Source organism: Bos indicus x Bos taurus, chromosome 8 (assembly GCF_003369695.1).
Source record: "Bos indicus x Bos taurus breed Angus x Brahman F1 hybrid chromosome 8, Bos_hybrid_MaternalHap_v2.0, whole genome shotgun sequence".
NCBI classification, from domain to species: Eukaryota; Metazoa; Chordata; class Mammalia; order Artiodactyla; family Bovidae; genus Bos; species Bos indicus x Bos taurus.
Genome location: NC_040083.1, coordinates 1,243,528 through 1,259,447, shown reverse-complemented (window position 1 = coordinate 1,259,447; position 15,920 = coordinate 1,243,528). Strand labels below are relative to the sequence as shown.

The 15,920-nt window shown below is 37.7% G+C and overlaps 1 protein-coding gene across 4 annotated transcripts in view; it reads left to right on the top strand.

The window, feature by feature from the left end:
- NEK1 (NIMA related kinase 1) overlaps positions 1–13,104 on the top strand; it is a 133,845-nt gene extending 120,741 nt beyond the window's left edge. For all 4 annotated transcript variants that reach the window (XM_027548929.1, XM_027548930.1, XM_027548931.1 and 1 more), the window contains 5 exons: positions 829–971; positions 6,109–6,320; positions 7,519–7,649; positions 7,820–7,952; positions 11,871–13,104. In XM_027548929.1, coding sequence (XP_027404730.1) covers positions 829–971; positions 6,109–6,320; positions 7,519–7,649; positions 7,820–7,952; positions 11,871–11,884 — 633 coding nt within the window. In that variant the 3' untranslated portion in view covers positions 11,885–13,104. The remainder of the gene's footprint in view (positions 1–828; positions 972–6,108; positions 6,321–7,518; positions 7,650–7,819; positions 7,953–11,870) is intronic.
- Positions 13,105–15,920: the final 2,816 nt, after the last annotated feature.

Here is a 15,920-nt window from a genome sequence, read left to right as displayed (position 1 = left end):
CCCAGCCCTGAGACTGACTTCTCTAGATGTGTGTATCATAGCCCTGTCTGTCCTTCACTCTGATTGTTGAGAGTGCTGGACAGGGGCTATTCCTATTATTCTGGCTGTGTGCAGCACTAATTCACATTTTAAGTACCTCCACTGTGCTGTTCTTTCTCATCTCAGTGTGCTCAGTTCCTCTTCACCCCGTTGCTCCTGGTGCTTCTCAGCGTGAACATCAAGTGCCTGTCTTTCCAGCCGTCTTTTCTGGTGGGAAGGGTACCTACCACTCTCAGTCCATTGCTCAGGGAGGCAATAGTGGGAATTTCTTTGCTCTAATTGAAGGCCTCTGATTTAATCAGTGTTGACCAGTAAGATAAAGTAATAGAAAGGGTAACCAGTTTGTGTGGGATGGTGCTTAGCCAGTTTGGACAAAAGCACACAGAGCATCTTGGACAGTGTACTTTTCAGAAAGTGAAAGGAAGAATCAGCAGACATGCCATGGCAGAGGGATGGAGAGCAGTGAGTGAGAAAGTCCTGACCCAGCTCCAGCTCCACTCCACGTGTGCTCCCCAGATAAAGACCCTCTGTGACTTGTAAAGGCCACTTCTCAGAGAAACCCAAGCAGAACTCACTCACAGGCTTAGTTTCATCTTTGATAAAATACTGGTCTAAAGTTTAAGAGAAGTAGATTCTCAGCCTAGACTGAGAAGCTTTTAGCTCTAAACGGGTGGTTGATACATATATATATAACAAAATTATTACTAGCTCCAGTTTTCTAATTTTTTCCTCTCATTTTAATTTTCTTACTGTCTCACTCCTAATAAGAAATCTGTTGCTTTTTTTCAGATGTTGCGGACATGTTCACTTCCAGACCTCTCCAAACTGTTCAGAACACTGATGGATGTCCCCACTGTGGGAGATGGACGTCAGGACAATCTTGAAATGGAAGATGAGCATGTTAAGGAAGGGCCGTCGGACTCTGAGGACATGTGAGCACAATTGCCTTTAGATACCAACTCTAACAGGATTTCTGAGTGTACACATGTTCTAGACAGGGTGACTCCGCCACACTTTTCAAGCATGATCTGTAGCTGACCTTTCACTACTCCTTTAACTTTTTACAACGTATTTAAAGTACAGTGATGTAAACTTTGTTATGTGTGTCTGCCTCTAAATACTGTAGCTTAACTTCACTTGAGGAATGTAAGGACATGGTCACCATTGTATTCTCTGCCATTTTTATTCTTTTTAGTTTTATTTTTTATTTATTAATTTTAATTATTAATTTTAATTTTATTAATTAATTTTTGCCTTTGCTGGGTCTTTGTTGCTGCACGTGGGCTTTCTCTAGTTGTAGCAAGCAGGGGCTACTCTTCATTGAGGTGTGAGTACTTCTCATTTTAGTGGCTTCTCTTATTATGGAAATGGCCTCTAGGGACATGGTTTCATTAGTTGTGACTCATGGGCTTCGTTGCTTCACAGCATATGGGATCTTCCTGGACCAGGGATTGAACCCATGTCACCTGCACTGGTAGTGGATTCTTAGCCACTGGACTACCAGGAAGTTCTCTGTGTTATTGGCCCCTGAGCACCCATCACAATGCTTGACATGGCTGGTGCTTCACTGAGTGAATGTCAATAAGGTGATGACTGTTTGTAGTGTGAGGCCACATGGTGCAGGGACTGCAGTGGGAAACTGGAAAGCGCTCACTGCTCTTCCCCAGGGAGATGCCAGAAAGCTCGGTCCACACATCTCTGCTGGGTGTGACTCCAATCCACAGCAGTGGGGAGTTAGCAGGTGGAATAGGGGTGTGTGTGTGTGTGTGTGTGTGTGTGCATACACACACACATACTCCCATGTGAGTTCTACATGTAACTTAATTGCTTTCACAAAATTCCCTCCTTATTGATTCCTGATGAATCTTACTTAAGCCTGGAGGAAAATTTAACCAACACTTCTAAAAGCGGCAGGAACTGGCAGTGCTTAGACAGTAACACCCTTCACCTCCCCTGATGCCGGTCAGCCTGCTCAGCATCTGACACATGCTGCTGACCTTTTGGGGAAATAAAACCAGAGAAATTGAGAAGTGTATTCAAGTCATCAGGAAAGTAGGTTGCCAAATGTTACTGTTTTTATTATTTATTTTTTGATCTTTTGAAATTTCAGGCCAGTTCAGTTCAGTCACTCAGTCGTGTCCGACTCTTTGTGATCCCATGGAATTTCAGTTTCTCCTTTTTACCTCTGCCTTTCCATAGAAAGAATGTATGTTTTGATCTGATTGAAAGCTTGGTATCAGTCTCACAATTTTTCTCCCTATAATTCTTGAGCCAAGACCACTGTATCTGATGCATTTTGTTTTCTGTTTTTGTTTTTCTTAAGGCTTCCCTGTTAGTTTTTAAATTTCTAACCAGACTTTATCTTTCAAGGTTGACTTTTGAATTCCTTGGTGGTCCAGTGGTTAGTACTCCATGTTTTTACTGCCAGGGGCCCAGGTTTAATCCCTGGTTGGAAACTAAGATCCCACAAGCCATGCAACATAGCAAGCAAAAAACAAAAGTTGACTTTTTTTCATATAGAGTTCTGTAGATTTTAGCTGGTACCCTCAAAATTTGGAAGAAAAGTCACCTTTTTATCTTTGCTTCTGCTTGGCTATGGTTGCTCATTAAGCACTTTATGTTGTATTTTTAAGCCAGTTGGAGAACAGGGCAACATTTCAGCACCTCTGTGGTTGACAAAATCCTGGGTAACAGTATTTTTCCAAAAAATTTTTGTAAGTAATCAATTTCTATCTGAGTAGCTATAGCTTATTTGCGGATATTCTTTTAATTACTGGTTGATAATTTTATTTTCAAAGTTCGAAGCTTTTAATATTATTTTGAAAATTTGAAAACTAAGTTTTTTCCAAGAAAGTTACTCCATATATATAGGGAAATTTCACTTGACATTTTTCTTTGGGAAACATATTTCTTGATCCAAACTTTATATGGTCATTTATCCAAAAAATCTACTAAAACGAAAATTCAGGACCAGATTTTAAAGTCCCCAAGACAGTTTTTTCAGTGCTCATATCATAAAAGATCTTAATCTTCTTATTAAAAGGGAAAAGTTGGCTTAAAATTCAACATTCAAAAAACGAAGATCATGGCATCCGGTCCCATCACTTCATGGGAAATAGATGGGGAAACAGTGGAAACAGTGACAAACTTTATTTTCCTGGGCTCCAAAATCACTGCAGATGATGACTGCAGCCATGAAATGAAAAAATACTTGCTCCTTGGAAGAAAAGCTGTGACCAACCTAGTTCAGTTCAGTCGCTCAGTTGTGTCCGACTTTTTGCGACCCCATGAATCGCAGCACGCCAGGCCTCCCTGTCCATCACCAAGTCTGGGAGTTCACTCAGACTCACGTCCATAGAGTCAGTGATGCCATCCAGCCATCTCATCCTCTGTCATCCCCTTCTCCTCCTGCCCCCAATCCCTCCCAGCATCAGAGTCTTTTCCAGTGAGTCAACTCTTCGCATGAGGTGGCCAAAGTACTGGAGTTGCAGCTTTAGCATCATTCCTTCCAAAGAACACCCAGGGCTGATCTCCTTTAGAATGGACTGGTTGGATCTCCTAGCAGTCCAAGGGACTCTCAAGAGTCTTCTCTAACACCCCAGTTCAAAAGCATCAATTCTTCGGCACTCAGCCTTCTTCACAGTCCAACTCTCACATCCATACATGACCACTGGAAAAACCATAGCCTTGACTAGACGGAACTTTGTTGGCAGAGCAGTGTCTCTGCTTTTGAATATGCTATCTAAGTTGGTCATAGCTTTCCTTCCAAGGAGTAAGCGTCTTTTAATTTCATGGCTGCAGTCACCATCTTCAGTGATTTTGGAGCCCAAGAAAACAAAGTCTGACACTGTTTCTACTGTTTCCCCATCTATTTCCCATGAAGTGATGGGACCAGATGCCATGATCTTAGTTTTCCGAATGTTTAGCTTTAAGCCAACTTTTTCACTCTCCTCTTTCACCTTCATCAAGAGGCTCTTCAGCTCCTTTTCACTTTGTGCCATAAGGGTGGTGTCATCTGCAAATCTGAGGTTATTGATATTTCTCCCAGCAATCTTGATTCCAGCTTGTGCTTCCTCCAGCCCAGTGTTTCTCATGATGTACTCTGCATATAAGTTAAATAAGCAGGGTGACAATATACAGCCTTGACGTACTCCTTTTCCTATTTGGAACCAGTCTGTTGTTCCATGTCCAGTTCTAACTGTTGCTTCCTGACCTGCGTATAGGTTTCTTAAGAGGCAGGTCAGGTGGTCTGGTATTCCCATCTCTGGAAGAATTTTCCACAGTTTATTGTGATCCACATAGTCAAAGGCTTTTAAAAAGCAGAAAGCTTTTTAAAGCAGAACAGATGTTTTTCTGGAACTGTCTTGCTTTTTTGATGATCCAGAGGATGTTGGCAATTTGATCTCTGGTTCCTCTGCCTTTTCTAAAACCAGCTTGAACATCTGGAAGTTCACGGTTCATGTATTGCTGAAGCCTGGCTTGGAGAATTTTGAGCATTACTTTACTAGCGTGTGAGATGAGTGCAATTGTGCAGTAGTTTGAGCATTCTTTGGCATTGCCTTTCTTTGGGATTGGAATGAAAACTGACCTTTTCCAGTCCTGTGGCCACTGCTGAGTTTTCCAAATTTGCTGGCATATTGAGTGCAGCACTTTCACAGCATCATCTTTCAGGATTTGAAATAGCTCAACTGGAATTCCATCACCTCCACTAGCTTTGTTCATAGTGATGCTTTCTAAGGCCCACCTAGTCAGCATATTAAAAAGCAGAGGCATTACTTTGCAAACAAAGGTCTGTCTAGTCAAAGCTATGGTTTTTCCAGTAGTCATGTATGGGTGTGAGAGTTGGACCATAAAGAAAGCTGAGTACCGAAGAATTGACTCTTGAGAGTCCCTTGGACTGCAGTGGTACCTAGCAGATTTGCGTGATATGTTAGTATGATAATGAAATGCTAAGCTAAATGCTCTGAGAAGGGTGATCCAAAAGATTAGACACTCTCTCTCTTCCTCATTCTGATGAGATCATGACATTTGCTTTTCTGTAGCTGCTGCAATGTCAAAGTATAGGTGTTTGTACACATAAGTACAAAATAAAGATATTTCTGCATTAAAAATTATTTTTCTATTAATGAAAGTTTTGTATAAGGTCTCATAATAATATTATTTTAGTTCTTCAGTAAATACTTGTTTATTTCATTAGAGTCTAAACTTTAAGAAAGGCTTTCATCAGTCTTGTGTTCTGTTTAATATTGCTTTTCTGCAAGTTGAAATCCTCAATATGGGTCCCTCTTCTTTCAGAGGAATTCATGCATCTAGTACTCGAATTAACTCTTAATCTACAGGTTTTTCCATTTGCTCGCCTCAAGGAGAGAGAGCAGCTCCTCAGGAATGGAGCTGCTGAGTGCTTCTGGGATCTTGAAGAAGTGAGCAGAAGGCCTAGCACTAAGTCTCGTATTTGTCTTTTATTGACAGTCTGGCTTTGACAAGTCACTTGAGCACCTTGATTAATAGTTCTCATGTTTCTAAAGTGAGTTTTGTGTGGATAAAATTTAAATAATAGGATAAACTGCTTTAGAAATTAAGGCATTATATGAATGTACGGTATTACTTGTGTAAATCAGTTCATTTCCACATTTGTAATTGAATGAAAGTAAAAGAGGGCACGACCCTCTCACCTCCACCCCAGTGAGGTTGGTGCATAGCTGTCATACATCCACACCAAGATTTTGCTAACCTTTAAAACTATATGAAAATAGAATATTTAGTCTGGCCCTTAAATGTTGAAACATTTTTTAAAACTTAAGGAATTAATAATGTTGATAGTTACATGATTCTCTTTGATGAATCAGGACAGCTTTATATAAGCCATCTTTTGGCTTATGTATTCCAGAACATGTGTTGTATACTTTATTTATCAGTTGTGTGAATACTTATTTCCTTTGTTAAATACTACTAATAGGTGTTTTCCAGATCACGAGTATTTTAAGTGGAAAGGAGTGTGTGCATATTGAATTGAAGTAGAATTTCAGAATAAAGAAAAGTTTTGGTGATATTGTAGTTTTTAAATTACAGTGTGTTTGAAGAGGCTGACACAGACTTACAGGAGCTCCAAGCCTCCATGGAGCAGCTGCTCCAGGAGCAGCCAGGGGAGGACTACAGCGAAGAGGAGGAGTCGGGCTTGAAGACCAGTGATGACGCCGAGCAGGCCGCCAACGGCACGGACGCGGGCGAGGAGGACGACAACCCCAGCAGCGAGAGCGCCCTCAATGAGGAGTGGCACTCGGGTGCGTGGTGGCCCTGACGTCGAACAGAGTGTCTCTCTCTGACCTCTGACATGAGCCACTTCCAGCCTTGAATAAGGCTGACTCTGCTCTGCATCCCTGACTTTTGTTCACTGTCTTTCTCACAGTGTGCATGCATCGTTGCTCCATTTCTTTTCCACTAAAATATGGCTCAGTGGTAAGGAACCCACCTGCCAGTGGAGGAGACGTGGGTTCCAGCCCTGGGTCAGGAAGATCCCCTGGAGAAGGAAATGGTAACCCACTCCAGTATTCTTGCCTGGGAAACCCCATTGACAGAGGAGCCTGGTGGGCTATTATAGTCCATGGGGTTGCAAAGAACTGGACATGAGTTAGTGACTAAACAATAACAACAACAAAGTATGGAAATGCTTTTTTGAAGCATTTTTATCCTGTTATCCTTCACTTCTTGATTTATTTTCCCGGTAATAAAAATGGTAACTTAATTTTCTTAGCTGTTTGTGTTTTACAAAGGGCTTCCACATATAGTGCTCAACCAGCAGGATTAAACTAAACGCAGTTTTTAAAGCCTTGATACTTTGTTTTTGATTTGAAAACATTCCTTATTCATATCATTGACCCTAAGATGCACTGAAAAATTGTGTATTTAAACAGTGATTTATTTGAGAAGAAGAGATAATGTGAAAAGGAATAATATTGTATTAAGTTTTCTTTTATTATAATTTTTCAGATTACTTTGGTTGAGCATGTACATGAGATAAAACTTATAAAGCACTTATAATCCTTTTTAGATGTCTTCCAAGTTTTATGATATGTATCTTAGGTCATCTGCATGCTCTTTCATGTTTTGCCCCATATTTAATATCAAGTTTTTAAAAATAGTAGTTAGGATTAGTTGCCTCAGTATAGAATATATGGGTATGCTTTTTCCTTTTTTTAAAAACTCAAGTAGCTGACATCTCTTAGAATGTTTTTATTCTTAATCTGATTTACTGCTAATGTCTGTGAAAGAAAACATTTCTAAAGTATCATTGTTATTAAGACATTTATATATACATATGTTGGTTAACTATATACACGACAAGTATTATAGTGACAGAAACTTTATATTGAAAGTACAAGTAGTCTATCCCAATCACGGGAGTAGAATCAGTCATGGCAAGAATTATTTTATTCAGTCTTTTAAATCATGAAATGTCTTCTTTTTATTTATGTTTTTTAGATAACAGTGATGGGGAGATAACTAGTGAATGTGAATACGATAGTGTCTTTAATCATTTAGAGGAACTGAGGCTTCACCTGGAACAGGAAATAGGCTTCGAAAAGTTCTTTGAGGTTTATGAAAAAATAAAGGCAAGTAAAATGTCAGCTAAAACATTTAGTGTAATTTTGAAATCTTCTGTGTTTGAATTAGTAGTGAAATGGCAGTGATTTTTATTGATCAGTAGACTTACTAGAAATAATAAAGCCTCCAATTAGAGAAGGTTAACATTCAAATATTTATATTTGGAAATTTGGTATAGGCTGTTCATGAAGATGAAGATGAAAATATTGAGATTTGTTCAACAATAGTTCAGAATATTTTGGGAAATGAACATCAGCATCTTTATGCCAAGATTCTTCATTTAGTCATGGCAGATGGAGCCTATCAAGAAGGTAAGATTTCCTCACATCTTTATATTTTAAATAAATGTGCAAAAAATGAAATGACAAATGTAAACTGATTAGATTATATCACATGTATTTTGTGAAATATGTATTGGAATTATATTAATATCTAGTACTTTTAAGCAATTAACTGTATAAGGATACAGTTACTTGGATTCTGGGATAAACTTTTATTGGCTTGTTTTTTAAGTCAATAATTTGCAAGTAACGTTTGAATTGAGATTTTTAAAAAGCCTCCTTTTTGGACAGCTCTGGAAATTAGAATACTTTCTTATCAAGGAGGTGGAATTAAATTTTTAGACACATATGTAAAATTTCTCCTAAATAGTACCAAATGTAATGTCTTCTGTTGACAGTAACTGCAGTTCATCTATCATGATTTGAGTGTAAACCGTCTTTATATTTCAAAAATATTTACTTGTAGAATCACTCAGAATGTGTTGACTTTATTAAAAGTTATTAAAGAATATTTTTTCTCATTCACTTGGTCATGGCAGAGCACTAAGCATTGAATCTAGAGACCAGAGTTATAGTCCCGATTCTATGACAAGCTGGTCATGTAACAGGAAGTGATTTATTTTGTCTCAAATTAGTTTCATTTGCTATCAGATGGAGCATGACTTCCCATCTCTTCCACTGTGATGATGTTTTAGAGTGTTTATGGAGGCTCCTGGGTGCCTGGCACTTCATTTTTGTGGCCAGTGAAGGGCATGGTCTACTTACATGTTGTGTACCATTTCCTTAGGAAAAAGACATAGGAAAGAAGGTGTAAAGCCATACATAAAATGCTCATCCTGAAATGTTTTCTGTGCAGTAGGGGCTAGAGAAGGGAGGTTGGATCGGGAGAAATGAAAAGAGACGTAGAGAATGTGACTTGTGGGGAAAAGAACAAAACAGCGATTACTGTGTTAGGATAGACTGACCATACTAGGAGCTTCCTGTGGAAAATTAGTCTTTGTGATGAGACAGTGTGACATGTTTAAGACACATGGATGAAACCAGTGAAGGATTTAGAAGTGAAAGGACAATGTATTGGAAGAAGCACTTTGTGGTGAGAAGTCTGGCCATGGTGCCATGTGTTGCCAGCTGCAGCGAGATGGGAAGGAGCACTTGATGGAAATGGTAGAGGTATTTGGGCATGAGGAGGTGAGAACCTGGACTGCATGTTCAGAGGAGTGCTCAGATGACATATTTCAGAGGTAGGATTTTATTGAAATATGTGGTATTTGGACTCATGAAAAATTAAGTTTGCTAAAATCGGAATTCAAGAGTATTTTATTTTGGGAGAGACTTTATAATTATGTAGACTTATTTACATTGACTATAAGCTCAGCAAAAAATCTTTCTTGAATTACTTTAATGGAGGTAAAAGTCTTGTTAAAATTCCAATGGTTATTGTTAAATCAAAACTAGAAAATCTTTCAGGTACAGTAAGTAGTCTTACAGCTTTAAAACCCACTGCATTTTCATTACTTTTCTTCAAAAGCCCACAGAGTAACTGCCAGGGAGACGTTCAGGCCATTAGTGGCAAGGAACCAATTGAATGTAAACCAACTTCCTTTATAATAAATAGTTCATGCTACTTGTGTGCCTGATTATGTAGTAGTTAAGAATTATCACAGATAGACAGGCACAAACAGAATCATGTTTTATACGAACAGTGATTGCTATGGAACCTGTCAATGGAAATTTAAGGGATCTCTTCTTTATTAAAAAAAAGAAGTCAGTGGACAATAATACCACTTTGGGGAAAAAATACAAGAACGTACTTATCCAAATAAATATTTACTGTCTTCGAAGCAGAGATACAGACTTATTCTAATGAAGATACTTCATTACACAAAATATCTTGAAACTTCTCTTTCATAAATTCCCTGACATCTTATATACCATATTCTTTTGATTGTCTTTCTTGATACACATCCATTCTGAGAGCTTTCAGTTTTTTTGAGAAAAGCTTAAAGTTACTTGGAATCAAGTTTAGTAAATAAAGTAGGTAATCAAGATAAATAATATGTGATCTTTTTGTTTTAAGTATCTTACCATGCAATAATGAACCTAACTTTTATAGTGAGTTTAAAAACTGATTCTGAATATTTTGAACAAGAAAGTGAAAGTGAAAGTAGCTCAGTCATGTCCAACTCTTTACGACCCCATGTACTATACAGTGGGAAGCCTTTCCCTTCTCCAGGGAATCTTCCTAACCCAGGGATCAAACCCAGGTTTCCTGCATTGCGGGCAGATTCTTTACCAGCTGAGCCACAAGGGAAGCCCATTTTGGACAAGAATTCATTTCTAAAAATATTTTTCAAAATTAATATTGTTACTTTAAAGGTATGATTTGTAGACAGAAGTTGAGGATTTAAAATGTTGATGCTTAATTTGGCCATAGAAATTTTCATAAGATTTATTTATATTCTATCTTGTTCAGCCAAAAAAGGTTTGACTACATTATATATAGTACACTGTGTATACATACATATATATACATATATACACATACATACATAGAGAAGATGAAATTAAGTTAAAAACAAGTGTTTGGAAAAGTCAACATATTAGGCAAATGAGTGCAAGCAATATAATATTAAGCCAAGTTGAAGTAGGAACACGAACTCATAGTCAAAGAATCTCTACAATTTGGGAAAATAATAATCAGCACCAGTTTGGTGCTGATCTTGGTGGCAAAGCAGGAAACCTAATTAATTAGCCTAATTAATTACTTGAGACAAAATGTGTCAGTTACTCAGAGGACAGTGTTTCCTGGAATTGAAACAAGGAAAAATGTCCAGTGATTCTTGAAAAGAGCAAACTATGATAGTGTTCCTCCAACTGAAGTAACATGTGAAGTCCTCTAAAAAGGAAAATACTTTTTCAGACTCCAAGAATCTAAGTCCGTAGACCTCAGTGAAAAACTCGTCTTAGTCTTTGAAAATGTCTGTCCATTGTGAATTACTGTTATGGAACATGTGGTTTTTTTCTATATATAAATAATTATTTTTTATCAAAATGAAAATATAAACATTATCTGACACTTGTATATTCTTGACTTATTTGAGATCATGAACTCCATTTTATGAAACAGTCCTATAATAGACTGAAAGCATGCTCAGTAACTTTTACAATATTTGGATCTCGTGGGGCCCTTTCCATATGGCATATGGAAGTTAATGGCATGAGGCCAGAAAAATGATTGCATTTGAGTGAATCTGTGGAGAGTATCAAACTAGTTCTGTTCATATTCAGACTCTTCATCCTTCAGGTTAAATTAAGCAGTCTGTTTAATTTATTCCTTAGTGTTTTTTAGGCTAATGAAAAACTGGAGATAACCACAATGTCTTTAAACATAAATGGTTAATTTAAATACACTATATCCAAAAAATACTACACAGCCATTGAAACTGTCATGGAACTTACCCATAATTTATTCTTTTTCAATGCTTTATTGTAAAATTTTTATGATACGAAAACATTGAAACAGTTTTACAGTTACCTCACATATGTCCACCACCTAGATTCTGCCATTAGCATTTTATAATCTTCCTTTATCCCTTATTTATCCATCTTTCCATCCATTACATGTTTTAAAGGCAAAAAGTTGTGTCTCACAACTGCATTGTTTAATTTTTTTAAGCGTATTTGCGTATGCATAGTAAAGCAGTCTGGAAAGTTTTATATAAAATTATTAGCCTTGGTTGTCTTTGGCTTATAGATGATTTTTGCTTCCCACTTAATTCTTTATTATATTGTTTGCATGTTTTATAAGGAGTGTGTGATATTATAATAAAAATTCCATACATTAAGGCTGTTTTTCTTTAGCGTGACCAAATAATGACTTTTTTACCAAGTAAATACATAGAGCTTGATTTTCAGCGAGTGAGTTAAATTTTTTTCCTTTTTCTACAGATAATGATGAATAATCCTCAGAACTTTCATTAACTATCAACTGAATGAAAGCATTTAAATTTTGGTTCATCAGAATAACAAGCTTCAGTGGGAAATGTAGCAGTGTTTACAAATGAAATATTAGATTTCAGATGGGCATGCTGACTATATGAAAATGATGGAGAAACATGCCATTTTTCAATTAAGATTCTAGTTTTATATCTATTTTGTTTGTTGAGTTACAGTTACTTCTTACAGAATATGTAAGTCATCCAACCAAAGTTTTAAGACACAGTGATTCTGACTTGACTCAATGGCTTTGAAGAAGATGAATCATGTAGCAGAGTAACTTCGACTTTCAGCAGATGTCTTTGAGTTGGGAGAATTACTTCTGTTTTGAAAAACCTACCAACAGTTTTTTATTTATGCATTTAAACATAACTCTTTTTTTCTGTCTACTTGTCATGTCCAGCAATTCTGGGTTAAATAACCTTTTCAAGGGCTATATTTAAATCTTTATTTTTCAAAGATGGACCGTCCAACCTTAAAACATGTCTTCTCAATCCTTTTTCAACCAGTGTGTCTCCTGAACTAGCTCAACCAAAACAGGATACCAAAAGAGTCTTAGAAATCATTGAAAGATTTGATTATGAAAGAATAGCTAACATGTATTTCCTGATAATTACGAAGTTGGCTCATTAGTTCCATTTTTACTTAAGGACCAGAACCAGGAAGTTTACCTTTAAACTTAGTCTGTGGACTTGAGCACTGACCTAGCGTATAGCATAAAGTTGCCCTTTTTGTTTTCAACTTTCTCTCATGCATGTGCTTTTTAATTGAAATGCAAAAGGAGAAAGGAATCATTTTTACTTTAACACTGTGACAGTTTTGGTAACTAGTATTCCAAAGTGGGGAAATGTTCACCTCTTTTAATTACATTATGAGGAGATTTAGTTAGATCATTAAGACAGTGGTCACACAGCTTCAGTGGCAGTATGCCAGGTAATACATCATTAGAGATGTCTGAAGTTCAGATGCTTTTTGTAATAAAAGCAGCATATTGGAAACCCTGAGAACAAAACAGTCTGATTGACATAATATGTAATTTGAACCATAAAATCTTATCTTGCAGCACTATCAGTACTCTGCTGAATTTATTATGTATATTATTTCTAACATCCAGAACTAAATATTTGATTTTTATATGTTTGTTTATTTTATGATGTTACTATTAAATTTTTATTATCAACCTGAAGTACACTCTTGGTGTCTTTTATTTATTAACACTATATTCAATAGGGTGCTTTTACAAAGAACTTACAATTCTCAATCATTTTACCAAAAATTTCCTTTTTTTTTTTCAATAGAAGAATATCTGAATTCTGTACTTTAATTCTCTACAGTCATGAATGATGAGAATGATTTGTGCATGAGTAGTTTTACATTCTTAACCTAACCTCGAAAAGCAAGTGGCAGTATAACACAGTAGAAAGAGTTGTTTCGGCATGTTTCAAAAGATGTCATCTATAGGAATAAAGAATAGGGTATGTGGCATCTTCAGTCAGTTGGTAGTGAGTGGATATAGGCTGTTATTACAGAAATGTCTGTACCAGTGGGAAAGAGGGTTTTTATTGTTAAGTATGGTCTGCTGTAGGTGGTATAGAAGTCTTGAAGCATCTGTAGATTCATAGAATGATAGAGCAAGCAATAGCCATCAGAATAATTTACTGTTACCTGCATTTCACATCCAAGGGCACTGCATTGTCACATGAATAAATTCACTTATATAGATGGCTACAGTCAGATCATTTCTTGTCTTTACCCTGTGCTGTTAGTTACACATTCTTTTAAAATTTATCTCCTCTCAAGAGTGAAAAGAAATAGATTCAGTAGGAAGCAGTATACTTAGCATTAATACATAAAAGAACTCTATGGAAATGTCCTGTTTCTGGGAATAGCACACTATTCTAATTTACCTCTCTGTTTAAAAGAATCACATGCATGCATCTCAGTTCAGTTCAGTTCAGTCGCTAAGTCGTGTCCCAACTCTTTGCGACCCCATGAATTTCAGCAGGCCAGGCCTCCCTATCCATCACCAGCTCCCAGAGTTCACCCAAACTCATGTCCATTGAGTTGGTGATGCCATCCAGCCATCTCATCCTCTGTCGTCCCCTTCTCCTCCTGCCCCCAATCCCTCCCAGCATCAGAGTCTTTTCCAATGAGTCAACTCTTCGCATGAGGTGGCCAAAGTACTGGAGTTTCAGCTTTAGCATCAGTCCTTCCAAAGAACACCCAGGACTGATGTCCTTTAGAATGGACTGGTTGGATCTCCCTCAGACTGAGGGACTCTCAAGAGTCTTCTCCAACACCACAGTTCAAAAGCATCAATTCTTCGGTGCTCAGCTTTCTTTACAGTCCAACTCTCACATCCATACATGACCACTGGAAAAACCATAACCTTGATTAGACGGACGTTTGTTGGCAAAATAATGTCTCTGCTTTTGAATATGCTATCTAGGTTGGTCATAACTTTCCTTCCAAGGAGTAAGTGTCTTTTAATTTCATGGCTGCAGTCACCATCTGCAGTGATTTTGGAGCCCCCCAAAATAGAGTCTGACACTGTTTCCACTGTTTCCCCATCTCACTAGCAAAGTAATGCTCAAAATTCTCCAAGCCAGGCTTCAACAATATGTGAGCCAAGAACTTCCAGATGTTCAAGCTGGATTTAGAAAAGGCAGAGGAACCAGAGATCAAAATGCCAACATCCACTGGATCATAGAAAAAGCAAGAGAATGCCAGAAAAACATCTACTTCTGCTTCATTGACTATGCTAAAGCCTTTGACTTGTGGATCACAACAAACTGGAAAGTTTTTAAAGAGATGGGAATTCAGACTACCTTACCTGCCTCCTGTGAAACCTGTATTCAGGTCAAGAAGCAATGGTTAGAACTGGACGTGGAACAAAGGATTGGTTCCACATTGGGAAAGGAGTACGTCGAGGCTGTATATTGTCACCTTGCTTATTTAACTTAAATGCAGAATACCTCATGCGAAATGCCAGGGTGGATGAAGCAGAAGCTGGAATCAAGAATGCTGGGAAAAATAATCAGTAACCTCAGATATGCAGATGACACCACCCTTATGGCATAAAGTGAAGAGAAAGTAAAGAGCCTCTTAAGGAAAGTGAAAGAGGAAAGTGAAAAACTTGGCTTAAAATTCAACATTCAGAAAACGAAGATCATAGCATCCGATCCCATCACTTCATGGCAAATAGATGGGAAAACAATGGAAACAGTGATAAACTTTATTTTCTTGGGCTTCATGATCACTGCAGATGGTGACTGCAGCCATGAAATGAAAAGATGCTTGCTCCTTGGAAGAAAAGCTATGACCACCCTAGACAGCAAAGGTCTGTATAGTCAAAACCATGGTTTTTCCAGTAGTCCTGTATAGGTGTGAGAGTTGTACCATGAAGAAAACTGAGTGCTGAAGAATTGATGCTTTTGAACTGTGTGTTGGAGAAGACTCTTGGACTGCAAGGAGATCCAACCAGTCCGTCCTTAAGGAAATCGGTCCTGAATATTCGTTGGAAGGTCTGATGGCGAAGCTGAAGCTGCAGTACTTTACCTACCTGATGGGAAGAACTGACTTATTGGAAAAGACCTTGATGCTGGGAAAGATTGAAGGCAGGAGGAGACGGGGATGACAGAGGATGAGATGGTTGGATGGCATCATCTACTCAATGAACAAGAGTTTGAGCGAACTCCTGGAGTTGGTGATGGACAGGGAAGCCTGGCATGCTGCAGTCCATGGGGTCCCAAAGAGTCAGACACAGCTGAGCGACTGAACTGAACTGATTCAAAAAAACTAAATAAAGTTGGCTTTTTATCCATAAATTAGCATGTACTCTACCCTTTATAACTTTATTGATGGATCTTTCAAGACTGCTTATGTATGTGTGTGTTTCATATACACTTGAAAACAGGTGAGGTAAGATGATGAATTGAAAGGCTGGCACTTTGAAGAAAGCCTCAACCCAGAGATGAGTACAATATTTAAGAAAAAGTGGGC